This window comes from Neofelis nebulosa, chromosome 1, assembly GCF_028018385.1.
Source record: "Neofelis nebulosa isolate mNeoNeb1 chromosome 1, mNeoNeb1.pri, whole genome shotgun sequence".
Taxonomy (NCBI): domain Eukaryota; kingdom Metazoa; phylum Chordata; class Mammalia; order Carnivora; family Felidae; genus Neofelis; species Neofelis nebulosa.
The window spans coordinates 161,515,547-161,543,348 of NC_080782.1; the positions used below are offsets into that span (position 1 = coordinate 161,515,547).

Genomic DNA, 27,802 nt, shown 5'->3' on the forward strand with positions numbered 1-27,802 from the left:
GTCCAGACGGGACATGCGGGCACTCCCTGAAAAGCACCCAGCCTCCCTCTCTGCTCTGGACAGTCACCATGGTGACCACCTGGTGTCCAGTTGGAGCAGAAGGTGCTGGAAGCCAGGGTCTCCTGAACTCCCCCAGCTGCTCCCGGGGCCCCATGGCCACCCCCTGCCCCAGGAAGCACCCACTTTCTGCCCTCCTGAACCCTCTTCCTTACACCAGTAGCTTCAAACTCTCTGACTGGCCAACACACACATGACACGCATGTATAAAATGGAACCAAAGGTCCCACGACAGCACCTTCTTGGCTGGGTGTGCACACCCCCGTGGCTGCAATCTGCTCTGGGGGCTGCCTTCTCCACCAGAGGTCTCTTTTGGAGATGCTGTTCAGTGGTCCTTGGAGCCCAGTGCAGCAGCAATAGCTGTTCCCAACTCTGTTCCTGGCTCAGAGACTTCTATCTTCGCCATCTGGGGTTACACGTGCAGTGAGCGAAGGCCCAGTGAGGGCACCGTGGGCTGGACTGCTGTCTCTCACGCATGCTCCCGGACCAGCAGCAGCTGGTACATGACCTGACAGCTTGTTAGAGACACTAGCCGTTAGGTCCCATCCCCAACCGATCTGGACTGGGTCTGGACTCGGTCTGGACAGGGCCACGCTGCACGGTCCTCAGTTCTCCTAAACTTGCAGAAGCCACTGGGCAACACAGGCCCCTGTGTAACGTCTTGACGGGTTTGCACTGCAGCCACACACACCGCAGATTTGGCTCAAGGACCCCCTTCCGAGGTCACGTGCTTTCAGGTCGCTCCTTAGGCCACTTTACCCCTCCCTCGGAACTAGTACCTCAGATAAGCTGTCAGAGAATCTTCTGTGGTTTGGGGGCTTCCTGTGGAGGAGGTGACTCATGAAGACTGACCACCTCCAGGTAAACACTGACATGGCTGCTTGAGAAGCATCTGCATGCACACCTGAGCCCACACCTGGGCACACACCTGCATGCCCACACCTGGGCGCACACCTGCATGTACACCTGTGCGCACACCTGGGCACGCACCTGGACGCACAGCTGCAATTCTGCGTCTGCTTGCCAAAGTCAAGGATCCCCTTCACCTTGCATGAGGAACCCCTGCCTCCTCCCTGGCTAAGCGTTTCCCAAACTATTCCATGGGACAATGTTGGGAAACTGGAGGTGACACTGGCAGTGTCTTCTCGGCAGGGACAGGCAGGGCAGTGAGAATGTCTGCATCAAACTCTGCATCAGGATGAGTCAGAAACGTGGTCAAGAAAAAGACCACACCAAGTAGCGATTCCGCGAGAGCATTCGTGCCTCAGGGAAGGAAGCGAGCACGTGGTGAACTCTGCAGGGCCCGGGAGGCAGGGGCGCCTCGGCAGCCGCTTGGTTTCCTGTGGCGACCACGCCTACGCAGACACGACACGGACATGGCCTGCATGTGAGGAACAGCTTCTGACAGGAGGTTTATATATTTTTTATTATTTTTAATGTTTATTTTCGTATTTCGAGAGCGAGCCAGCAGGGGAGGGGCTGAGAGAGAGGGAAAGAGAGAGAATCCCAACTCCGCGCTGTCAGCACAGAGCCCAAGGCAGGACTTGAGCCCATGAGCCTTGAGATTGTGACCTGAGCCGCCCAGTGGCCCTAATGGGAGGTTGTAAAGGCAGCAAGTGTCCTCACTGCAAGCACAGAGGATGTGGGTGAAGCTGGCTCCTCTAGAAGGGCCTGCCACCAGCCTTCCCCAGGCATGTTTCCCCCAAATTCCTAAACAACATGCAGTGTTTCTTGATTCTTCATGCTGCAAAGGCAGGTGTGGGCAGGCTCTGCAGGCAGCAGGGTCAGGGTCAGGGTCAGGGTTCAGTCGGAGCCCTCACGAGCCCCTGGGGCGGTGGGGCAGGGGCCCTGCCATCGGCCAACAGCCGCTCGATCCTTCAGCACATCCCTCATGTGCACCATCCATCCCTAAACCCAGCAAAGCAAAGGGCTCCTCTCACCAGGCGAGGGACGTCAGCGAGGACACCAGTGGGACAGCAGTGAGGACACCAGGCCCTGCTTGCTCTCAGGGAAAGGCAGGCCTCGCTCTTCCTGGATGAGATGATGGAAACGGGCCCAGCTGATTTCTCCATCCATCTTGCAAGCACAGGGGTACGGACTTCCACGGCCAGTCTTGGAGCCAAGTGTTGGCGCAGGTGCAGCTGCGCAAGGCGTCCTGAAGCCGTGGCCCCGGGCGGGCGGGGTGCTGGCAATTTCCGAGATGGCTGAGGACGTATGGCGGGGCCAGGGCTGCGATCACAGAGGAGGAGCACGGGGCTCTGGGGTCTCGGCTGACAGATGTACGGGATCTGGACTGGGCGGAGTGGAAGGGCCTCCCGACATTCAGGCCTCAGGCCAAGGCCGGGCAGCAGCAATGCCCCAGGGGTGCCGGGGAGCCAGCAAGAGCTCCAGAGTCGGACACCAGAGCAGTCGCTCACCCCACAGAGCCCACTTGCCCTGGCCTCTCCTTCTTCACCGTCACATGCGTGTCCTCGAATGCCTGTCCCTGCCGGTCTCCCGGAGGAACCACCACGTGCACATGCCCGATGGGGGAACCTGGCCTCACCCCAGGCCACAGCTCTACCGTGCCTGTGCCCCGCGGGTTCCCGGCACCAGGGCTGCCATACATGCCCTGCAGCTGCTCCTGAGCCTGCCTCACCTTCCCCATCCTTGGCTCCGGCGCATCAGGACCATTTGGGGCCCAGGAGACATCGTGTCCTTAGCAGATGCTGGTCACCTCTGTGCTCTCCCACAGAACGTGAAGCCGTGAAGCCTTGCTGCCTCGTTGCCTGGGGTCTGGCGCTCGGCCCCTCCAACCACGGATTCATGCTCCGAGGGTGATGCCAGGGGCACTCTGCTGCACCACGTCCGGGGCCTGTGGCCAGGGGCTATGGGGGAGGCGTCCCGCACGCTGACCTCTGTCCACTGAGCACCTGCTAGCCCCGCGCCCCTGCGCCTCCCCCGGGCCCTCCGACCCGCCCGCTTCCTGGGTGTCGTTGGCCGTTCCTTGGCGTGTCTCCTGCACAGGCCAGGCTCTGCCTCCACTTGCGACCTCCCTGCCTGCCGTGTGCATGGGCCGTGCTGCACAAAGGCTCACCTGTGTCTGTTGTGTGAGCAAATCAACACAAGCTCCTCTCCCCACTGACCTCCCACAAGAGGCGCGCTGTCTTCACCTTCCTCCGCGAGGGGACACGGTGCCGGTGCTGCACGCCATCCCGTGGGTTCCTTCAGGCTGAGAGGAATTCTTCGTGTGGGGCTTCGGGCCCTGCGGACCGAGGGAGGGGTCTACCTCGCCCTGTCACGGAGGTTTAGGGGGCGGCGCTCAGGCCCATGGGGAGGAAGGCCTCCGGGTGCCAGCAGGTTGGAACACAGGGGGTCAGCAGTGCCCGGCTACAGCTCAGGGTGTGCCCGCTGACCGACCACCCAGGTGAGCGTGCAGGGGACCCAATGAGGCACTTGCTTTCAGCTGGTGGCTTTTGGTCTTTGTGGCTCTACAGAGCTCTACGGCAGGACTTGCCCCACACTTTCTAGCCATGCCCACGCACACAGGCAGTCTGCAGGGGTGCGTGTGAAGGCACGGAGACCAAGAGCTCTGCGCCCTGCAAGTCCGGATGAGGAAGGGAGAGTGAGCATGGGACCCAATCCGGTGGGGGGAGGGAGGGGCTCTGGGACCCTCCAAGGAGAGTGTCCTGCAGGCAGAGGTCTTCAGGAGGCATGTCCTCTTGGCATCTTTATGAGCCATTCTCACGCTGTGACATTAGCACCACACGCCACGTTCTGGGGCCAAACTGTCAACAAGATGTGGTGAGCTCCTGGCTCTGCTCTTGGGTGCTGGAGATATCAAATGGAATAAAACACACCCCAGAGACCGGCCCTCGGTGGATTCCAGATTGCTGGGCCAGAGGCACGCGGACAGGTAAGATAAAGCCTCACAGACCGTCAGATGAGCCTGCTGTGCTGTGTTCACACCAGTGGTCCGGAGGGAGTGGCACTCACCTACTACAACACAGAAATAAATAAAACCAATGCTGTTTTCAAGGCAGATGTTTACATCATTTCTCCACTGACTCACTTCCGACTAGATACACTTCACTTCACCTTCAAGTGTTTGAATTTATGTCACCACACTCCATAATTGTACCTGCGACACAGAATTGTACCTAAGGGGTCTGTCCCTGTACTCCAAGGGTTTTGGTCAAATTGTGAGGCTCTTAAAGCCAATAGTTCTAGGAACACTCCACTCTGAGCTCCCCTCAGGGAGATATGTAAGAATCAGGTCTTCAGCCATGGATTTGCTGAAATGGGGCATACAATCACCAAATACACTTTAAAATTCAAAGGTACAACTTAGGTTTTGCAAATAGCACTGTATTAATTTGGTCTCTTAGAGAATAATGTGGCAAAATACAAATCATCCAAATTCTTAAGAATTGGCAAAGATTAATCTAACACAGAAATCTAAAAAAATTCCAATAAATTTCAATTAATTACTCTGATCATAAATAATCTTTATTAAAGCATGCATATTCTTGTGATTCAAAACAAATATTTTTTTCAAAACAAATATTTTAAAAGAATGATATACCTAATTTAAAAAATGACATGAGTGTTTTATTTAAAATTATTGTAATAAAAACAAATAGACACTTAGAAGGTATTTGTCATTTTAGAAATCACAGGCAGTAAGGATTAAATTTACTTTCCAAACTCACTGCTAGAATTAAAATTGCACATCACAGAAATGTTTAATCATGAATAATGACCAAGAGATTATGACACAAAAGCTAAATAAATAAAAACCCTTCTGATTTTTTTTTTTTTTTTTTTTTTTTTTTTACCAAAAAATCATGAACTGATGAATTGACAATAGAAAGTTAACATTAACTTCAGGAAAAAAGGCACATCCAGGCAGAACAGTCAAGGTGATCCATAAGGGGCAGCGTGTATTATATACTGTGCATGATCAACTGAATGTAACAAATTAGTCTGGAAGTCTCGAAACCATAACAGGGACGTGTGGTCCTGGACGTGTCCCAAGTGTCCGGTTCCACACGGGGGTCAGCTCCCGAAGCTGTGTACTCTCTTGGTGCCTCAAAGACTTGACCGTCTCTCTGGCCGAGGCACACACCTTGTGATTGCGGCTTTCCACAGAACTGGGGCCAGTAAAAGACTGAGGGTGGTCACACTCAGGATTAGGAGGTACACCTGCAACAAGTAAGACTGTCACACTCAGGACTAGGAAGTACATTTGCAACAGGTAAGGCTGGGGTGGTCACACTCAGGACCAAGGTGCACCTGCACACCCTGTATGGCCACAGGCACCGGTAGATTTGGATGTGAGGTGCCCTGAGATGATGCATCATGGTGCACACTGGGTCACACTCGGGCTGACCCCCTGGGGGCTCTCACGGGGAGCACACAGCCTCAGGACAGGTCTCGGACAGAGCCTGTGCAGAGTTCGTTCTTCCACAGCGGTGTCAGTATCTAGACTCATCCTGTCTTCCTCACACTCACAGACACAAGGAGACAACTTTAATCCTGAGAGTTTACTAGCAGGTCACAGGTACTAAGAGGAACTTCCACATTCATTCGGCCCAATTTAGGGAGCAGGTGTGCAGAAGCTAATACTGGGGGCGTCACGTGGTGAGGCGAGCCTTACTGGCAACAGGATTCCCCAGGGAGGGGTGCTCGCTGTTAAGGGGGGCAGCAGACTGAGGGCAGGAGGCAGACTCCTGTCCTGGCTTCAAGGACAGCCCCACACGTTCACACATGCTCGCACAGGCATCAGAAAGGGCAAAATGAAAACAGGTGCAGAAGGGTAAAGGGTCAAATCAAGTTTAAGTAGGAACTACCATTCATGAACTTGTATGTGTACAAACCACAGTGTTTCTAAGCTGAGAACTACAGATGTGAGCTGGTCCCCACGGCTGCGAGTGTGTGAAAGGTGTGTGGTCTTCCGGCCACAGCACACAGGCTATCTCTCAGAGAGCCACCCGTTCAGAGCAGGGGGTCCAGGCTCCCTCTACGCTGTCACCCGACATTTATCCCTGCATCAACAACAAAGTTCCTGTAACATCCACCTGGCTTTTACTCAAACAGCGACTCTCTACTTTAGTTGTGAAACGTTCCTAGTTAGCACATCACCTGTCCTCAGACCACTTGGGGCTAACACTGAATTGGTCATCTGGCCCTGTCCTGAAGGACACTAACTCCTGTCGTGGCAGACAACAGACCGTGGCCTATTTACCCCTGGGGTGGGGGGCCACCACCCACAGACCACAGCCAAACACAAACGTCCTGCTTGCCAAATTTAAAGTGACAAGCACGGGTCATCAGATGATACTCCTCAAGTTCTAATTCACGGCCAGTTTGAAAAGAGCACATGACAAAACTGGACAGAAAGTAAGGAAAGCGCACAGGATCAGGTGGGTGTGCACAGGAACTCACGCACACAGGCGTGTGCACAGCCAGCACAGGGCACACGAGAGAGCCAGGCCCAGGATGAACGGACCAGAGACAGATGCGAAGAAGGCCAATGGGAAGTGGGGGGCTCACCTTCAGGAGCTGCGCAGAAGGCCCAGGGCTGCATGCGCTTAAAACTGTGGTAGGGGGAGGAGGGACCTCATCAGAAGCACTTCTGACAGCGACTCTCATTCCCTTTTACAAGTGGGCAAATGTTGCCATGTACTTTGCAAGAAAAACCCCTAAACCAACCGGGTACCTTCACAAAACAACGTTCCAGTTGTGCCTTTTACATGGTTTCTGCGTGAAACCCAAGATGCGGTGACACTCCTCACGCGTGCATCAGGAAGGATGCGGCCGTCGGCCTGGCTGATAGCCGTGCCCCAAGGCCATTACTAATACGCAAACTGGCGATGGCGCTTTAAGATTTAGTTTTCTTCTTTTTGCCAGAGATATGACAGAGACTTCACAGTCTCTGCTGCAGAGGGCATGCTGACAGTTCTGGCGACTTTGACCCCAAACCTGCACACCCGTGTGAGAGGCAGCAGGACCCCACCTCCACAGCCGCCCAGAGGCAGACCCCCCAGACCCACGCCAGCTGCAGGGAAGGTGCTCAAATGCCAGCATGGGGGGTGTGAAGGACAGGGCACCCTGAACACGCACAGAGGGTGTGTGCGGACTCACCTCCCGAGAAATGATCCCAGCTCTGCGTGCTCTGCTCCCCAGGACAAAAGAGAACTCGCTGACCTGTGCCAGCCCCGCAGCCACAATCCACTTGATGTACTGGCTGCTCTTCGGCAGGAGGACAGACAAGACCAGGGCGGCCAGGGCAAACTGCAAGAGCATCCGCATTACTGACTGCCACGCAGAAAACAGAGGGGGGCCCTCCTGACACCGAGGGGACATGTGCAGAGGCACCCAATGAACACAGAGTGTCTGAAATGAGACCAGGCTGAAAAATGCGCAATCAAGGGTCTGGGTTCACGGGCAGCTAACTAGGCTTTCCCTCCACACCAGTCAGCAGCATTCAAGAAAGAATTTTACTTTCCAATGAGAGCATGGTCTCTCTCTTGTAAGCAAAGCTAGAGGGGAGCAGCCGGGGCTGGAGGCCCAACAGGGATTCTGACTCCTTCCAGTAGAAATATTTGAAATAAACTTTTATCATCCGCAGAGCCAGGCAGCTACTGAACAGGTAATCGGACCCTAAAATAAATGCTAACAACTCAATCATCTGTGGTTGTGAGGGAACTGTGGTCTGCAAGGGGCTGGCACAGGCAGGGGGCTCTGCGCCCAGTCCCGCACTCCCTGCCCTGTGTGTCTCTCCCACCTGGTGTTCCCGAGTCCTGTCTTCTCCTGATAGCCCACTCACTTAGTGAGTACAAACACAACGATACTTTCAAAACACACGAACGACAAGATGTACATGTGTACGTGCTACTCACTGGCCTGTGGGTCTTTGGACTCATGCGGGAGAAAAGGCCAGGAGCAAGGATCCTGTGGAGATGGGCCGCCCAGAGTGCCTTCTCCTGGTCCAGCTTTTGTGACTCCCAATTCCCAATATGCCCAGTTCTGAGACAGGCATAGGAAAACAAACCCGACGGCCTGGTCCTAACTCACCCAGCTCACAGACTGCTGGGCGAGGGGAGGGGCTCCGGGTAAGTGGCCGTGATGCGCTTCGCAGACTCAGGGTCACATACAACCAACATGACAGAAATTTTACCGCAAAGAAGAATCAGTACCTTCATGATCACCACCGACAGCGTGAGGACCATCAGAACAGTGAGTTCGTACGCCACGAAAGTGGGGAACACGTGGAGGCCTGTGCAGGGAAGGAGGGACACGGTCATTCTCGGAGGACTACACGGCCCGTCCTCAGCAGAGCCCACGACCCTCAGGCTTCCTCATGTCCTCTGCATGGACAAGGGCACCTGTGAGCTTGACTGTGCGGCGCCCTGTGTTTATGGCTTATGCCAGCGTTCACCGTGGGGAAAGAGGCCCGGGCGCCAGTGCCTCCCTCTACCAGACTTCTCTCCCAGGACTCGGCAAAAAGTGACAGCAAGCAGCCACGAAGTCTGCTTTCCTCTGTGAAAACATTCTGTCCAAGATGCAGACACCCCCGGGGCCTAGAAACCAGGGCTGGTGGGGGGGAAGCCACAGAAGAGGAATCCTGGCCACATGGCTGCCGGCTGCCCTGCCGTACATGTTCCTCCTGCTGCCGTCAGTGCCTGCAGTACCGAGACGAGGGACGGGTGCTGGTGGGCCCTTCTTTACTCAGCGGCCAGGCAGGACCGGTGTGTACCCGGCCCCCCATCCCTGAGGAGCTCAGGGCTAACTGGGCCTTCTCCTCACGAGCGCACAGACCCCATGTCATGACACATGTGGCCCTTCCATGCGTCTACTTGTTTTACTCAGAGATACAGATAGAAGTAAGGACCCATTTGCTCCAAGAACGGTTTCCTCTTTCTCCAAATTCAGCAGCACCCGCCCAGGCCGCCCCTAGCACAGTGCTGGGGACTGCTGTCGAGCACCTGCCCGGAGCCCCAGCCTCCTCCTCCACTTCCTGGCTCTGCCCAGCCCCCACCTCCCAGACCCGCAGTGCTCCCCGAGCCCCGACGACTGCCTAGGGCACACCTGGCCTCTCTCCTACCGAGCTGTCTCCCGAGTCCTCGACCCCCAGCCCTCCTACGCCGTGAGTCCAAGACCACCTCTGGCTGTACCTGTGTTCCTCATACTCGCCAAGCTGTCACCCACATACCCCCGATGGAAACAAGCCCACAACGTGGAGGGACACACCTGACCAAGCCCATCACATGGATGTGATCAGGGAGCGGTGGTCCCTGCTCACCTGCATCCCCCGCCCCCAGGACGTGGTTGTGTCACTGCCCTGCCTCAAAGCTCAGGGGCCTCCCCTCTCCCGAGGATAAGTGGGGTCCCATGCCAGGCACATGGTGCAGCGCTGCGGACCCTGCAGGCCCCAGCTGCACTGGGAGCACCCAGCCCAGGCCCACAAACCAGACAGCAGAGGTGTTCTACTCTGAGGGTGGAGACACGGATCATCACAGGACCACACGATGCTCAGGGACAGAGACCCAATCCACGCTGGCACAACTGCCATGTGCACTGGTGACAAGAGGGCACACCAGTCGCCCTGTAGCTTTTCTGCTTATGGCCACTCATCATTTGCGTTTCCACCAAGTGCCGAGGGTGTCCCTGGGATGGCACAGCAGGACAGGCTCTGCACACCCATCACACGCCTCCCGGCCTCTATCTGCAGATGTGCATTTGGGGGATGAATGAGAACGTGGCACGTGGTCACCTCGCACGTGAGCCATCACACCCCACATGTGCCCATGGCCTCCAGGGCACCTCCAAGAATGAGGAACGGGCAGTACCCACTTATGAATTCCTCTCTGCATCCCAGGGAGGGGGACCCAAGGAGAGAATGAAATCCTTGCTGAAAAGTGTGTAACAAGAAAACTAAGGTCACTGGCTTCATTTGTAAAGCGAGAAGGGCCCGGGAATTAGCCATTGAGGTGGTCGTGCAGGATGGCATGGGGGCCACGCAGGCTCACCGGCCCTACTTGACTCTGCCTCTGGAGCTTCCACGGCCGAGCCACCCCCAATTCACATGCTGAGGCTATAACCTCATGTGAGCGCACCCAGAGATGGCATCCAGGGGGTGCAGGGGATGACGTGAGGTCACAGGGTAGACGCCTGACCCAGCAGGACTGCGCCGGGAAAAAGAGGAGGAGACATGGGAGTCCCCGCCAGCCTCCATTCCTCTGTCTTTCCGTCTTGGTCTCCGCTTCTGTCTCTGTCCCCGGGCACACTGCACACCAGGGAAGGCCACATGGGGACCCAGCAAGCAGGCAGCTGTCTGAAGGCCATAAAGAGGCTCCCTCGGGCCGCACAGACACTGGCATCCATTTTGGCAGCCTGAGTCGTGGCTCCAATGCCTTGTTAATACAAAGTAATGGGTGCAGCAGTTTTTCAGGGACGTGTGATTTGGGTGCCTGACGGATGGGGGTGAGGAGCAGGCTCCATAGGAGGACACAGAGGCTAACAGCCTGCCCGCCTGCCGGCCGTGCGTGGGCTTAGGGCCTTTCTGTCCTGTGAGGGTGGGCACCCACACTGCTGAGAAGAGGCCGGTCTCCGCCCCTGGGGTCTCCGGCCAGAGGCCTTGCCCCTCCAGGGCGCCGGTGCTGGATGCCACCTCTGCACCCAGGCCGGGGGGGCCCTCCTTCACTCTGGGACCCAAGCCGCCCCTCTCTGCTCACGCTGTTTACACACGGCCTCTTCTCAGAGCTGGGCCGGGGCCCTCGGCGCTCCTGCTGGTGCTGCTGGAATCCCAGGGTCGCTCCCCCTGCCCGGGACTGACTGCGGTCGGCAGGCCCTCCATGGGGTCTCATGACTCCGCAGGGCCTGCCATAGGGCAGGGGGTCAGGGACCCAGTCCACGTGAACATCACTGAGGTACAAAAATGCAGAAAAGGAAAGACATAGTCTCAAATGGTCCACTTTAGTGTTGCTTAGAGCCTGAGACAGACAGTCCTGAGCAGTGGAAAAGCAAGGTCCTGCGTGTGCACAGGCCTCTCGGGGGCAGGACAGTCGCCTGAACCCCCTTGACAACACTGGGTGTGAAGAACCAAAGCAAAACACGTGCGGCTGTCGCCTGGTTTGATAGCTCAGTCCTCAGCAGGTCAAGAGCCCTAACCTGAGGAAGGGTAGAGCAAGCTTGTCTATTAGATAACACGCCTGCGGGATTTTCATTTCTAGCCAGGACACACTGCACGGAGCCCTGCAGGCAGGACACAAGTGACACGCGTGTCAGCAAGATGGGTCCTCCCGGGACAATGTGGCCTGGAACTTGATCAGGGGAGCTCGTGCCTGTCGACCTCACGAGCACTCCTCTGGGGGAACGATGGGTGGAGGTAATCACCCAGCACTCAGCACAGCGGAGCCCACCTGGCACTAGAAGGAGCTGCAGTGAAGGGGGTGGGCAAGAGGGACAGAAACACAGACAAACAGGGACAGGGACAGACAGACCAGACACAGGACAGATGGCCGGGGGGGGGGGGTGGACGGGAAAGGAGGCCAAGTGGGCCCTCTCTCGGAACAGCGAGGGCACTGTCACTAAAGCAGCTATGCAGTGACGCGCGGCCCCCGCTCTCTGTGCTCCACTCTCAGTTTCCCTGCAGACTTTGTGATGTGCTTCTTGACGCGCTCAGCCTTGCTGGGGTCGCATGGAGCCGGTGGCGGGTATAGATGCAGTGCTAGAGCTTTCTGGGCAGAAGGCGGTGCTGTGCTGGACATGCCCGATGGAGACACTCCTCGACCAAGGGGCATTTCTAGAGCAGCGCACCGCGACACGGCAGTTCGAGGTTTTGGTATCAACAGTAACCTTTCCTCCCAAATGTCTCATTTGGGTGTTGCCTTTAAGTTCGCTAACCTGCTGGGCACCTGTGCCTTTCCCGTGGAGTCAAAGTGGGGTTCACCCTCCCCCGAGGGCATTTGAGCACCCCCAGACCATGGCAGCCAGTCAGCAAATCAATGTCGCCAAGTGCAAACTTTCCCTCTTTTTAATAAGATTTCTCCGCAGACCCCAATTTTTATGGCAACTTCTTGCTGCATAAATAGAAATATGTACAGAAACAGGCTGCAGAAGTCCCATGCGGGTGTCTAACACCCTGCAAACATCCTGACGTAAACAAGGAAGGTTACCTATGGAGGCGAAGAAAATGATAACCAGGAAGTCACGGATGGGCTCGATGTAAGACACGATCTCCTCGGTGACCATGTGGCCCTGGGAAGAGATAAGCGCTCCGGCCAGGAAGCAGCCCAGCTCCATGGACACATCCAACAGCTCCGTGACCTAGGCGGGAGGGAAGGGCCGCACATCACTCTCCAGCGCACCAGCGACAGCTCCGCTCAGGGGCGGGTTCATGCCCAAAGGCAGCTGTACTATCACAGCGAAGGCCCATCTCCACGTCTCCAGGAGGGCCTCTGTGGGGATGAGCCGAGATGCACACAAGGAAGCTAACATTAGTTGAACCCGCCATTCAGGGAGAAAAAAATTTAAATATTTGAAACAATCATTCAAATTTTTGAACAATAGTTTTTAAAATTTATTTTAAATATTTGTGATAGATTTTCTTTACCTGGACTCAGTGAACAGCCCAACTATGGCATTAAGTCATGTGTTAATGTAAAAACTCTTCCCGTCTCCAACTGAAAGCACTTAGAGAAGGACACTCCAGTGAGGGAGGGAGGCCCCAAGAACACAGGGCCCCAGAGGGAAGTGCCAGCGCATCCGTGCCAGCCAGACGTGGTCTGAGCTAGCACTCGGGCTTCTAATGACAGTTCTGTTAAACGCAAAGCTTCAGGTGTTAGTGACACAAAACAACCGGAAAGAAGTAGACGTTTTTCACTCTGAGAAAGTAAAACCACACACAGAAGAGAGCAGCCAACAGAAAGAACCGTCAAAGAAACATGGTTCACAATAGCACCAACCACACCCAGCAATGGGGACAAGTCCCCCAGGAGAACACACGTCTGTCACACCACAAATCTCTGCTGTGAAGCACGCACGAGGGCTGAGACGTGCAGAGCACATGCCCACAGGCCAGCGGCTCGCAGCCGCCAACACGCGAGCTCTCCCTCGAAGGGCCCAGAGTCCCTGCAGCCGCGGGTGCAAACTGACAAGCCCGATCCCAAAACTCGCATGGGTGCTGGACACACGAACGCAGCCCGACAATCCGGAGAAGGCTGCCGGGCACAACACTACCGGTAAGAGCAGGCGGGCCACAAAGGTGAGAGTGGGGACTCAGACACTCACAGGCACACTCATGCACTCACACACGCACTCATGTGCTTTTGCTTACACTCACATTTGTGCTAACATCCACACACTTTTGCACATGCACACGTGCATGCTAACATTCACACACTCATGCACACTCATGCTCATGCACCCACATGTACACTTGCACCACACTCACGCATGCAGACATGCACTCACACTCATGCCCATGCACTCACATGCACACCTGTACTAACACTTGCCCACTCACGTGCACAAGCTCACATTCGTGCACTCATATGCAAACTAGTGCACACGCCCACGCACACACTCGGGTACACATGCTCACATTCATGCAGTCACTTGTGCTCATACACCCATGCATGCACACTCACACAAACACACATACACACATGCTCACGCTTGTGGCTTCTGACGAGGTGACCCTGTACCGCCATGTGATGTGGAAACACGTAATGGCAACACGGACCCTTGTCCACATGCCTCCAGATGGACGCAGATCTGGTGAGAAGAGCAGAGTAGGAAGTGCTGGAGAGCAACACGGGTGCCTCTGGACCGGGGGAGGCAAAGATCTACACAGGATATAAAAAGTGCTATCTGCACAAAATTTGAAACTAGCGAATACATTAAAAGGAAGAACTTCCATTCATCAAAAAATGCCACTGAGATAATCAAAGGGCAAGTTACAGGCTGGCAGATATTACTGAGATCTCTGTGACATGGGATTTCAGCCAGGAGAGGAGCAAAATCCTGAAACGCACCCCAGCACAGACAAACCCTTTAGGTCGTACCACATCAGAGGGGCCGGCACCCTGGCAGATCCATGGGAACAGGAAGCAGGTTAGTGGTTACTATGGAATGGGGGAGGGCAGGCAAGATTCGGAGATGTGGATTGGGGGGGGGGGGCAGAAATGTTCTGGAATTAGACAGTGGTGATGATTGCACAGTGCTGTGAATATGCTGAAAACCACGGAATTGTACACTTCAAAAGGGTTAAAATGGCTGGGGCGCCTGGGCAGCTCAGTCAGTTAAGCATCTGACATTGGCTCAGGTCGTGATCTCACCATTTGTCGGTCCGAGCCCCACGTCGGGCTCTGTGCTGACAGCTCAGAGCCCAGAGCCTGCTTTGGATTCTGTGTCTCCCTCTCTCTCTCTCAAAAATAAATAAAAACATTTTAAATAAACAAACAAACAAACCTATGTTAAAAACAGAGCTCACCCGGAGGCTAACGCATGCCTACAACAGAGCTCGGGGGGGGGGGGGGGGTAACGCACTGCAACAGCGGAGCCTGAGCTGTTAGACTCTCTGTCGTGCAGGATGCCAGCACCTAGCATGCCGGGTGGTCCCAGCTGCTGCTCAGGAAACAGTGTCGAAGAAAGAAAACAGAACAAACAGAGAACTATTTTAACTTGTATAGCCACTGGGAAGACAACATGGAAGTCATCCAGAGAAGAATTTTGCTGGATGTCATTTTTAAAGAGAAAAATAGTCCAGAATGGAGAAAGCGATGTAAAAAAATTAAATAAGTCACACACACGGGCAGCGTTGAGCAGAAGCAAATCCTAGTCTCCCAAGATTACAAAACACTAGTCGGCAGTTAAATCCTACACAAGAAGTAGCTTCTGTGCCTTTCCAGTTTTGAGGTAAGAGCTGACCCCTTACAGTTCTAAGAACCACAGAGACCTCACGTACCCCTGCTCAGCTCCCCCAGTGGCAGCATCTTGCTACATCAGAGCACGAGATCACGGCCAGGATACAGACGCAACACAGTGAAGACACATACAACCTTCTGTCACAAGGACCCTCCCCCTACCCCCACCCCTTAACACCTGGCATCTGGCAACCTTCCCTCCATTTCTGAAATTTTTCATCGTAAATGTCACACAAATGGAAATATACAGTATGCAACCTCTGGAACTGGCTTTTCTTGCTCAGCAGAGCAGAACTCTCTGGAGACTCACGTACAATTGTTTCCAACCTGGGCGGCCTTCCCTGGTGTGGACGGACCGAGGTCGGCAGAAGGAGGCACCTGCTGAAGTACATCTGGGTGGCGTTTGGCTGCTAGGAACACTCACGTGGGAGCTTCTGTGTGAACCCGCCTTCCCTCCTCAGGGGCACGTGGTGAGCAGCGCAGCTGTCTGTGGGGGTCTAACAGCATACCCCCCCATCCCTCAGAAGCACATCCTTTAAAGGAGAAGGCTGCTTCCAAAACGAACCTTTTATTTTCATCTTCAACTTCTCACATTGTGGCGAAAGAAGTTATACTGCTGACCGGCTTTGTTGTCACCAAATAGAAGTAAAAATTGTCTTAAACTGTTATTCTGGTTTCAGGTACAGAGCTGTTTTTAAGTTTAAGACCGCATAACATTGGTGACGCTGGAGACTGTGGTTTTCAAGGCCACCTAGACTTGCCTGTGTGCGATGCTTGAGGTACCGTTTCAGCAAAGGGCTCAAGAGGCTGAGAGTGAACGGGTTTAGTCTACTGGGTATGTATTCATGGGCAGTGTAGTAACTGTGCATAAAATAAAAATGCCATGCGTTTCGAATTATTTTAACTACCAATGAAGTGACAAGATAAAGAACTGACGGATCATAAGCTCTCAGTGAACAGATTACAGGTCAGAGTATGTAAATAACAGGCATTTTGAGGATTACCGTTAACATTAAAAAGATGAAAGCAGAGATTCCTACGATAAGGATTTCTTTGTTCCCTTTGCTCTCCATATGCAGTTTTCGATAATACGGTCCAATGAGGTAAGTCTTTATAACGAGACACAGGAGAAAAGCCGCGGCCAGCGAGAAAAGAATCTGACCCACCAAAGCCAGTATCCGCAGAGTCTCCATGACAATGCTAGGAGAGAAGGAGAGAAGGAGAGAAGGAGAGAAAAAAGGGACATTATTTCACCTCCACATTTCCCTGAAACCCAACAAAATGAATGGGCTTCCAATTTGATCTTTGACATGTTACAAAGTAAGTTTCCCAAATCACATACATTTTTACAGATACTAAAATAAAACCTAAAAATCACATTAGTTCTAAATAACTTGGTTCAAATTAAGTTATTTGAATCAAATATGGAAACTGGGTTGTTCTGCAATAGATACTTTAAAGCAATACACCTTACACATAGGTTATAACGACTGTAGCTTATACATCTCACTCAGTGGCTGATAATAACATTCCTCGCCAGGATCTAAGCTGACCCCCTTGAAATTCATGAGGCAATCATCACCCCGCAGCTCAGCAATGGCCACAGAACTCCAGTGACCTGTGGCAAAACAGTCTGTCACCCAAGCCAGAACTCCACATTTCGTGTCTATCGGACATGACCGCATTTCATGTCTAACGGAGAACAGGATTCTGTGCTAAACTCTTTTTAGAATACACTGTTTACATCTCAGAACGTATTCTTAAGATCCCAGCCAGAAGACTTTCAGAAGAAAGGCACTGTTTGTATGTACTTTTTACTTATTTCAGTTTAGTCTTTAGAAACTTAGTTCTCCATCACATTAAGGAAACAATTTAGTCCAAAATTCTGGCTTAAAAGTTCTCGATGGGAGAATACAGATCTGATTACTGGCAGAGAACTCATCACTGCAGTCAGGCAACAGTGGACATGGATGTCAAGTCACACGAGTGGTTCCATGGGGGCTTCAGAACAAGCTGGGCTCAAAGGGCAGTCGTGGTAGAGGGCTCCACATGGGGTCACCAGGCAGGGACAGGCACATGCCCGGGGCGCTGAACAAAGCAGGCTGGGTGTACCTCAGTTCCCGGCCGGTCTTCCCACCCCGGGGAACTAACGGCTCGCTCACACACTAGCGCAGTCATCCGGAGACTGGCCTGTGCCTGTCACCCCTTTCCTGGGTGCCACCGCCTCCCCGCATGGCTCCACCGGCCTCCTAACTGGTCTCTGATGCACCACAGAAGCCAGAACGACACTGGCAGCATCAGATGAGTCCAGGTTCCCCCGCCCAGCCGCAGCCTCCCCCGTCCCTCACCCACAGAGCCGCCTCTACCAGCCTCCGCTCCCTGAAGGCACATTTCCACGTCCCTCATGGCGTCCTTCACGTTTGGTCCTCAAGGTCTGCGACCCAGAGGCGCTGCCAACCTGGCGTGGCCACCTGCTGCTCGCTGCTCCTCACCCCACTCCCACCCTGTGCGTGCATTTATCTGACCAGACACCTTCCGGGTGACCACTCACGTATTCAGCACTGTCCTCCCCAAACACCCTGCTCTCCTCCATGCCCAGAGCACTGGGCCGCACTCGGCTGCACACACGACTTCCAGTCTCGGTGCGTTTCTCCTGACAAGTGCGGGAAGCATCCCATCCGCAGATGAGAACGTGGAGCAGAGGCGAAGCTGTGGCTCCAGGCCACGTGCTGGCACCTGGCTCTGGGGCCCGCGCTCCCAGCCACCACACACACCCCCTGCCACCCCCTGCCCAGGGCGTCACGCCCCCCCCTCCCCCCCTATTGCAAACCAAATACACCATAAGGAAGGGAAGGTGCAGACAGCTGACAAAGGTCAACGTGAAAAGTGGAAGCCATGGACAGCCCAGATCTCTGTGAAGACAACCTGGCCCCAGGGACATCTGTGCGCCCACACACACTTCCTATTCATGCCCATGGTGAAGACGACACCGCTCTGCATCTCAATCTCTCCATCCACCAGGTTTGGGCAAAGTTCTTACGCAAGTGCCAGCCTCGCCCTGTGAAGCAGGCATCACCACCCCTTCCTCAGGCAGACACTCTGCTGCCGCAGGCTCTCGACGTGCTGGATGGGCCGCTCCAAGAACACGTGTGTGTGGCAGCCCAGCTGAGGCAGACGCTGCTCCCGATCGCACCCCAGAGGGGACCCTGCTCCTACAGGTCTGCGGTGTGACAGGTACAGGTGCCTTCTGCCTTTCCTCCAGGCCGGGGCGAGCACTTCCTCATCTTTGCACCAGCTGCCCACACAGCTGGGTTCCTCCAACTTTCACTTGTAGATCTTTAGGAAATAAGTAACTTGACTGGCTTTAACATGTTTACAAATATTTTTCCCATTTGTCTTTGGCCTGCTTACCATGTGCACAGGTACAAGTTCCAGAGCACATGCACGCATAGGTGTGCACGTATGTGTGTTTACAAGCACAGGGACGTGTGCATGTGCGCAGGCATATTTACACACTCATGGTACAAAACTTCCATGCAGTAACACTGATCGCTTCTCCTATCTTTTATGGCTTCTGGAATTTCTGCTCTGCTTAGAGCTGAGGGCCCCTGTCTTCAATATTATAAACAAATCCATCCATACTACCTTCTAGAATTTTCATGATCTTGGCAAGATGTTAATAATTCAAATCACTATTTTTAAAAAGTATTATCATAGCCTCTGTGTTCTGTTACTTAACTGTGAAATACTTGTCGGGGCAAGAGGAATAAGTTAATTCTTTCTTTTAGAAAAGATCGATTCTGACCAGAGTTTAACAAAAAGCCAACGTTGGTATTAACATCATCCCGGATTTTATTTCTTTAGTTTGTTTACTGTAAATTTGTCCCAGTAATCAAAATTAGAAGGGGTTTTCCCAAATTATAGAGAAAAGTATACAATAGTAGACAATAAAATTATCCTAATCTATCACTCTACTAGGAGAAAATCATTATTAACCCCTTATTCATACGTGTGTGTGTGTGTGTGTGTGTGTATACACACATACATATGTATATTATATACATGAATAGACATATTTCTAGTCGTTTTCTTCTTTAGTTGAAGTGGTACTGTATATAGCTTCTAACAGCTTTACTGAAACAGGATTCTTATCTGTACAATCCACCCCTCTAAAGCACACAGCTCAGTGGTTCTGAGTACACTTGCAGAGGTGCACCCACCGCCACCCATTTTAGAGCAGATGTACACCCATCAGTGCTTATTTCCACTGCCCCACCAGCCCCTGACCGACTTCCTGTCTATGGATTTGTCTATTCTGGACATTTCACATAAACGGAATCACGTAACATGAGCCTGTGTGTCTGGCTTCCTCCATGAGTGTGATGTCCTCAAGGTTGACCGTCATGGCCCGTGTCAGAGCTCCATACAACATTCCGCTGTGTGGTCACAGTACACTATATCCATTCATTAGCTAATGGACATTTGAGTTGTTTCCACTTTTTAGCGATTACGAATAATGCCGCTATGAACATTCATGTGCAAGTTTTTTTTTCACTGTGGTAAATTATTCATAAAATTACCACTTTAACCACTTTCAAGTGTATAATCTGTGGCATTAAGGACATGAACACTGTGTGCTCTCATCACCTTCGACACAGGTTTTGTGTGGACAGACATCTTCATGTCTCTTGGGTCAATGCCCTGGAGCGGAACAGCTGAGTCTTAACAGCAACTCTGTTTAACCCTTTTGAGGAAACACTGTCCTATGAACTGACTCTCTGTTTTACAGCTTAACACAACATAGAACATCTTTTCCACACCGTCAAACTCTTGGTGAACATGATGTTTCACAACTAAGTTTGAACAATGTCAGTGGGACCCATATGTGTACTGGACTTTCATTGGGAAAAAACACTGAAGAAAAGTTCCTAAAGCTTTCTGAGGAGACAACGCCCTATGGTGACCATTTTACTTGTAAGCAGCAGGGAAGTTTCATGCGATGAGGGGTCCCATTTGTCCTTTCTGAGCACCTGCACTCTTTGTGGTGGTTCTGCTTCCTGTTTGGTAAGGAGATTGTGACCTCTACAGGTCCTAATTTATTGGATGCTTCTTAAATAGAAAGCACATTATTTTCAGCAGGGGCGCCTGGGTGGCTCAGCTGGTTAGTGTCTGAATTTGGCTCACATCATGACCTCATGGTTTGTGAGTTGGAACCCCGCGTCAGGCTCCCTGCTGTCGGCACGGAGCCCGTGATGTGGATCCTTGGTCTCCCTCTCTGCCCCTCTCCCACTGGTGCTCTTGATGTCAAAAATAAATAAACATTAAAAAAAAAAAAAAGATTTTCAGCTAAAGTTGTAAATCTTCCTTTCAGCTATACAAATTTTGTTCAGTTACTTATCTTGTAAATCTGTAGCCAGAAGGACTAGGAACTGGCTCTTATTTATAGGCTGTGACTAGACGTGTTACTTTTCTGATAGTTAAAAAACCCTGAATCATAGGAAAAGGACAAGAGGACCCAGTCAACAAACTGACCTTAACAGTCACACCCGCCAGGTAGCAGCCTAAGCAGGCACTCCATACGGTTCTCTCCTGCAACCCTCACACAGTCCACGAGCAGGTACTATTTCCATACCATCCCCGTTTTTTTTTTTTTAAAGATTTCATTTTTAAGTAATCCCTACAGCTAACGTGGGGTTCAAACCCACAACCTCAGATGAAGAGCCGCACGCTCTGCCAACTGAGCCAGCCAGGCACCCCTGCGCCGCCCCCACCACCAGGGAGAAAACTGAAGCCCAGAGACCGTGAGACCAGGAAGCGGCAGAACTGGAGGGAGCTCCGGGGCCTAACCCTCTGGGCATCCCAGTTAAAAAGCTGTCTCTATTTTCCAACAGGCTGAGCTATCGGACAGAAGAGAAGACATCTTAATCATTTTCGGATTACTGAAACTTAATATAACTTCTGGCAAAAGGTAAATATTAAAAAATACAAAACCAACAGACTCCAACGTCAAGGTGAATCATTATTAGAATTATCTGACAAAGATTTTAAGCCGCTATCAAAAACGTGATTCAACAGGAATTAAAAACTCTTTTTAAAGAAATGAAAAACCAGAAAATTTCAGCAAAGAAATAGAAGTCATAAAAAGGCATACCAAATGGAAATTCTACAACGATGTACAGTTGACCTTTGAACAACACGGGGTCTGGGGCACCAGCTGCCTGCACAGTAAAGATCTGCATACGACTTTCGATTTCCCAAGAAGACTGACTGATGACATAAACAGTCGATTAATACATGCTGTGTAGGTTACATAAATTATATACTGTATTCTTACACATTTATAGCACTGTCCTGAAAAAACTCCACATATCCGTGGACCCACGTAGTTCAGAGCAGCATTGTTCAAGGGTCAACTGTAATAACAAAAATAAAAATCTTGCTGGATGGGCTAAATAAAGTGAAGACAGAGGAGAGAATCCATGAACTTGAGGATGGATGAACACAATTTACCTGGTCTGACAAACAGAAAATAGAAAAAAAAAAAAGGAGAGAAAGAAGAAGAGGAAGAAGGAGTCTCAGAGGCCCGTGGGATAATAACAAAAGAACAAATGTTTGTATCCCTTGAGTCCAAGCAGGAGGGAGCACGTGGGACTGAAACACTATTTGAGGAAACAATGGCTGAAAATCCTAAAGTAGGCAGAAGACATAAACCTACAGACCCAAGAAGTCGAGCCAACTCCCAACAGGATATGCCCAAAGACTGTCATGGACTGAACGTTTGTGTCCCCCAAATCCCTATATGAAGCCCCAACATGATGGTGTTAGGAGGAGGGGCCTCCGGGAGGTCACCAAGGTGGGGCCCTGTGGTGGGGTCAGTGCCCTCATCGTCAGAAGAGACCAGAGACCCTCTGTGCTGTGCTCCCCCTGCCACGTGAGGACATGGCAAGAAGACGGCTGTCTGAAAGTGAGCTTTCGTCAAGAACCGAACCTGCCACCACCTGATCTCAGACCGAAAGATAAAAGTCTGTTGCTTAAGCCCTGGTCTGTGATGTTGTTACAGCAGCCTGAACCGATGAAGACACCGAGACACACCGGAGCTCAGTTTCTGAAAACTAGAAACAAAGAACGAATCTTAAGAGCAGACAAAGAGAAACCACTCATATAAGTAATTTTCCGTAACTTGTGTTTAGAGAAATGGCAGCCAATTTCTCATTGAAGCCGTGAGAGGCCAGAGAGAAGCAGTGCATGCTTCAAGTGCTGGAAGAGAAGGACCGTCACCCGTACAATCCATATCCTGGAGAATATCCTCCAGGAAGGAGGGAAGATAACCTTTTCTTGGAGGAAGAAAAATGATGAGAATTTGTCACCGGCAGCAGACTAACTATGCAAGAATGAGTAGGGGCACCTGGGTGGCTCAGCTGATTAAGCGTCCAACTTTGGCTCAGGGCGTGATCTCGTGGTTTGTGGGTTCAAGCCCCGCGTCGGGCTCTGTGCTGACAGCTCAGAGCCTGGAGCCTGCTCCGGATTCTGCCTCCCTTTCTCTCTGCCCCTGCCCTGCTCACACTCTGTCTCTGTCTCTCTCAAAAATAAATAAACATTAAAAAAAAATTAAAAAAGAATGAGCAAAGAAAGTCCCCCGCAGAAAGGAAATTATAAGAGAAGAAATCTTGAACTTGAGAAAGCAAGTAAGAACAACGGAATGGATAAAAACAAAATAGGTAACCCTGATGAGTTAAAAAAATCCTATGTGATCAGAAGCAAAGTTAATAAACACACTGATCTGGTGCTCAGATAAATAGAGAACATACAACAATTATACTTAAAAAGAAGGGAGAGGCAAGGGAACTAAAGGGAAGTAAGGCTCCTACGTGTCACAAGCAGTCAAGCACTGACAGCCGGGAGCTAACCTCAGCACCACATGCACTGCAGAGCCTGGAGTAGCTGCTGAGATAACTACACCGGGTCCTCAAAATTATGCAAGTGACCCATCAGGGGGTAAGAAAAATGTAATAGAGAAACAAGAAACAGAGAAAATAACAAAATGAGAGACTTAGGTCCTGACATATCAACATTTACCTTAAATGTAAACGATCCATAGATCAAAGAGGAAGCTTCAAAGGAAATGTTTTAAATTAACTGAACTAAATGAAGATAAAAATACAACATACCAAAAGAAACAAGATGCAGCTAAGACAGTGCTGCAAGGGAAACGTGTGGCACTAAACACACTAGAAAAGAAGAAAGGTTTCAAGTCAATAAGCTATATTCACAGCACAAGAACCTAGAAAAATAACAGCCAAAACAAACAGGAGAAAAAGCCAGAAGGATAGAAACCAAAGAAATTAAAAACAGAAAAACAAAGACGGGGCAACCGGGCGGCTCAATCGGTTGAGCGTCTGACTTTGACTTGGGTCATGATCTCGCAGTCTGCGAGTTGGAGCCCCGCGTCGGGCTCTGTGCTGACAGCTCAGAGCCTGGAGCCTGTTTCAGATTCTGTGTGTCTCTCTCCCTGCCCCTGCCCTGCTTGTTCTCTTTCTCTCTCAAATATAAACAAACATTAAATTTGTTATACATTATAAAAAAAAGAAAAAAGCCAATGAAACAAAAGCTGATCTTTGAAGAAATTAAAATAACTGCCAACCCCCTAGAAAGATTGGCAGAGAGAGAGAAAGCACAAGTTACCAACATCAGGAGCAACACAGGAAACATTACTGCAGACCCTACAGACATCAAAAGATGATGGGATATACTATAAGCAAGTCTGCACATGTAACCTCCACATGTGAAATGGGATGGACCCATTCTTTGAAAAACCAAGCTACCACAACTCAACAATATGCAGATAATTTGTAGATAATTTGAATAGCCTCATAACCATTAAGCAAACTGAATTTGTAACTTAGCAAAAATCCCCCCAAAGAAATCTCAAGGCCCAGATAGTTTCACTGGAGAATTCTACCAAATATTTTAGGAAGAATTAATGGTAGTTTGATGCAATGTTTTCCAGAAAAAGAAAAAGGAGAAACACTTCCCAAATTGTGTTATGAACCTAGTATTACCCTAACACCAAAACCAGAAATCGAGAATACCATAAAAGAAAGCTACATGAGACCATTCTGTCTCATGAACTCAGACCCAAAACTCCTCAACAAAACATTAGCTAATTGGAGGCAACAATGTATAAAAAGAATTATATACCGCAACCAAGTAGGATTCATTCTACCTATGTAAGGCTGGCTTGACTTCCAAAAATCAATCAACGTAATCTGCCACGTCAAACAGCTAAAGAAGAAAAACCACACAATCATACCAACAGATGCAGAAAAAGCAGTTGACAAAACCCAATGTGTACTCACAATAAAAACTCTCAGCAAACTGAGATTAGAAGGTAACTTCCTAAAAGTAATAAAAACCCAACAGTTAACACTGCATTTGACGGTGAAAGAATGGATGCTTTCTGTTTCAGATGAGGAAGAAGGCAGGAACATCTACACATATAATCTCACTCATCGAAGTACTGGAAATTCTAGCCAGCGCAACAAGGCAAGAAGAACAGATAAAAGGCATATAGAGAAAGAAGAAATAAGCGACAAATCTCAGAATTTCAAAGTGGTTCCCAAAGAAATTTCAAAAAAGTCTACTAATTTGTAAGCTATAGCATCATCACTGTGAGACGTGAAGTAAATGCAGCGTCTGGAAATACTTAAAGCACAACATATTGCCTATTTGCTTATTAAAATAAACTCAAGCTTACAGTCCTAACTCGCATGCAGTTTACCTTTAAATTTTGTGGGGCTCCTTACATTTTCCAAGTGATTTATTTTCGGGCTGGCGTTCTGGTAACAGTGTGTACAGCATAACCTAGGACTTTCTGGGAGAACTTATTTTTCCACTTTTCAATTTGACTTCCCTCCACACGAACGTAGCAAGTGCAGTTTGGGTTTGGGGGATTGTTTCATTGAGATAAGGAAAAGAGGAAATGGTAACGGAGACACTCACAACAATGGTCCCCACGATGATGGCATGCACGCGCACAATCACGCACATGGTCAGACACTCAATCTCGCACGACCTCACACACACTCACACACAGTATGTTCCAGGCACCATTCTGAGCACTTTTAGATTTTAGCCCATTTAATCCTAACTAACCTGTTAGGGAGTAACACCATCCCCACTTTCTAGATGACAACACCGAGGCAGAGTGAGGTTAAGGAACTTGCCCGAGGTTGACAGAGCTGGAGCCTGAACCCAGGCGGCATGACCCCAGAGACCATGCTCTCTGCCTGTACCGGACAAGCTCTAAGCATCTCTTCGGGAGACGGTATTACACTGCATTTTCGTCAGCGGACGGCAGGAAGCTGGAAGCATGGTTACCTCGAGTAGGCGCCGGTCCCGGCCTGGATGAGGGTGGGCAGGCCGGCTATGAACAGGCCCAGCTGCACGTCCTGCACTACGAGCATCCCAAGCAGCACCGCGCTGTAGTCAACGTCACCTGCTTGAGGAAGAATGTGTCAATGGCACACGTTTACAGTAATTTAAAGTGTCCCATGTCAAAATACGGTCATCAGGCACATTTCCGAAATAATTCAAATTCTGCCACTTAAAGAGAATACAGACTTTAGAATCTCTTTGAGGGCAAACACTGAAACATCTTCAACATGAAAAACTTTTTGTAAAGAAAACTTCCAGGATATTTCCAGCACTTGTTACTAACACACTTAAAGAAAAAAAGTCATCCTGGAAAGATGGCACGGGGCACAAGAGTATGGTGAGCCTGGATAAGCAGGTCAATGTCACTGTGTGTCCCCAGAATACAGGAAACAGCCTTCACGCCAGTCTTTCTCTCTTCCCTAAGCGCTTCAGGAGACCTAACCCTACCCCCCTTCTGGTCGCACCTGCTGGCTGACCCGGCTGACAGGTCGCCTTCCCTCCAGCCCACCATCATGGCCACAGTGAGCATCTGTCACCGACACAAATGCAGAGAGGCTCATCAGGTGGACAGGACAGAGGGCAGCAGCCAGGGCTGCCCGAAGGGACCATGTGGCTCATCCACAAAGGCGACCGGAAACGGGTACCATTTTCCCAAACTCCACGCGTCACACAGGTGTTCGGTGTCTCCATTTCCAACCAACAGTTCTGGCTTTGGACCAAACTTTTAACTGTCATGTTCCCCCATAAAATAAGCTATTTTTGTTTTCTTAAAAAAAAAAAAAAAAAAAAAGCAACTGACAGTAACAGATATTTAAAGGCTAATCTGATAAGAGTAACCTTACAGAAAAGAAAAAGAATAAGCTAATCAAATAAAATTAAAATCTTTCATCACCAGCAAAAATCACAATTGTTAGAAGTTTAGGTACTCCTTCTAGGAAGCTTGGTTTACTTACCATTCAAAGTTAAATTTTTGGTGAATAAAGTATCCAAGCTTTAGAATTTGATTTATTTATTTGTTTTTGGCTTAGAATTTTAAAACATTCTAAGTGGATAGCGCCATGAGGTTGCTGCGGCTAAAGCTTTACAACTTAAAAGTGAAGAAGAATTCCCCACACTAATAATGGGTGAGTGGGACACTTCAAAAACCCATCATTTTCAACAAACCCCTCCATGGGTTCCTAACTGTGACTCTCCTGTCCTGATCCCAGGAAGCGTGCCAGGTCCTGTGCTCGCAGTCACACCGTGGTCTTCCTCCCCAAGTCCTCACTCGAGGTGAACACACTTGAGCCCTGAGCCCGTGATGGTGCCTCTTCTGGACTTAGAGGAGACGCATAATTCCAGTCACACCTTACTTTTTCAAAAAAGCATTTACTGATACACTGCCAGCATTCTGTAAATGTTTTTAAAATCCTGCTCTTTGCCTTTTACCAGATCACAGTGGTCTTAACTGGGCGGGCATCAACTATCTACCAGCAGATGGCGGGCAGCATGAACAGAGGGGGGCGCCCCCAGCATGGCCCAGTCCACAGGGAGCACTCAGGGAGCAAGTGCAGAGCAGCAGCTCACTGAGGCTGGAGGGGAAAGACTAACCACAGCAACTGATGTAAAAGGAAACAGTACAGTGAACACAGAGGCGAAAGAATTACTTTGCCTGGGGAGCCTGGGTGGTTCAGTCAGTTAAGCAGCCGACCGTGGCTCAGGTCGTGACCTCACGGCTCGTGGGTTCCAGCCCCATGTCAGGCTTTATGCTGACAGCCGGGAGCCTGCTTGGGATTCTCTCCCTCTCTCTCTGCCCCTCCCCCACTCGTTCTCTCTCTCTCTCTCTCTCTCTCAAAAATAAATGAACATTAAAAAAATTTAAGAATTAGACTGAACTGTTAAAAATTAAAGATAGAACTTTGAATATTTTTCATCTGCATTTTACACTAAGTTTAATCTTTGTGCTTACCACTACTATACATTTAAAATTTTTTGGTTTTCATCTGTTTTATTAAATACCTTAAACGTATGGAAAATAAAAAATATAACAAATACCCACATACCCACTATTGTGTTTGCTAAATCTTAAAGCTTTGAGACCCTGACTTCAGATTTTTGGGAAGGAAGATACTGGACAATGCAGGTACCATGAGCCTGCCACCTGTGGCTGGACCCCCCGCCACACCCCCAATCACTGCCTTAGGTTCCATGTTTTTTATTCTCTTGAGTGGTTTTCTACTTTTAACAAAATAACAGCTATGTATCCGGGAACAACACTGAGTCTGTTATTTTGTAATTATAAACTTTTTATAACTTAATCCATATTTCTGCAACTTGCTTTCGTTTTTGCTTACCATTATGTCTGAAAATTATCTGTGTTGATGCACAAAGATCTCTTTTTAAAACTGCTGTAGAATACA

General features: G+C 50.4%; 1 protein-coding gene across 8 annotated transcripts in view; it reads right to left on the bottom strand.

The window, feature by feature from the left end:
• Positions 1–5,048: 5,048 nt before the first annotated feature.
• Positions 5,049–27,802, bottom strand: part of TMCO3 (transmembrane and coiled-coil domains 3) — a 49,646-nt gene continuing 26,892 nt past the window's right edge. For 4 of the 8 annotated variants that reach the window (XM_058741862.1, XM_058741827.1, XM_058741843.1 and 1 more), the window contains 6 exons: positions 25,347–25,467; positions 15,974–16,169; positions 12,219–12,369; positions 8,238–8,317; positions 7,183–7,434; positions 5,049–5,241 (listed from right to left, as the gene is read on the bottom strand). In XM_058741862.1, the coding sequence (XP_058597845.1) occupies positions 5,128–5,241; positions 7,183–7,434; positions 8,238–8,317; positions 12,219–12,369; positions 15,974–16,169; positions 25,347–25,467 (914 nt within the window). In that variant the 3' untranslated portion in view covers positions 5,049–5,127. The remainder of the gene's footprint in view (positions 5,242–7,182; positions 7,435–8,237; positions 8,318–12,218; positions 12,370–15,973; positions 16,170–25,346; positions 25,468–27,802) is intronic. The other 4 variants (XM_058741851.1, XM_058741872.1, XM_058741879.1 and 1 more) reach the window with 4 other exon arrangements.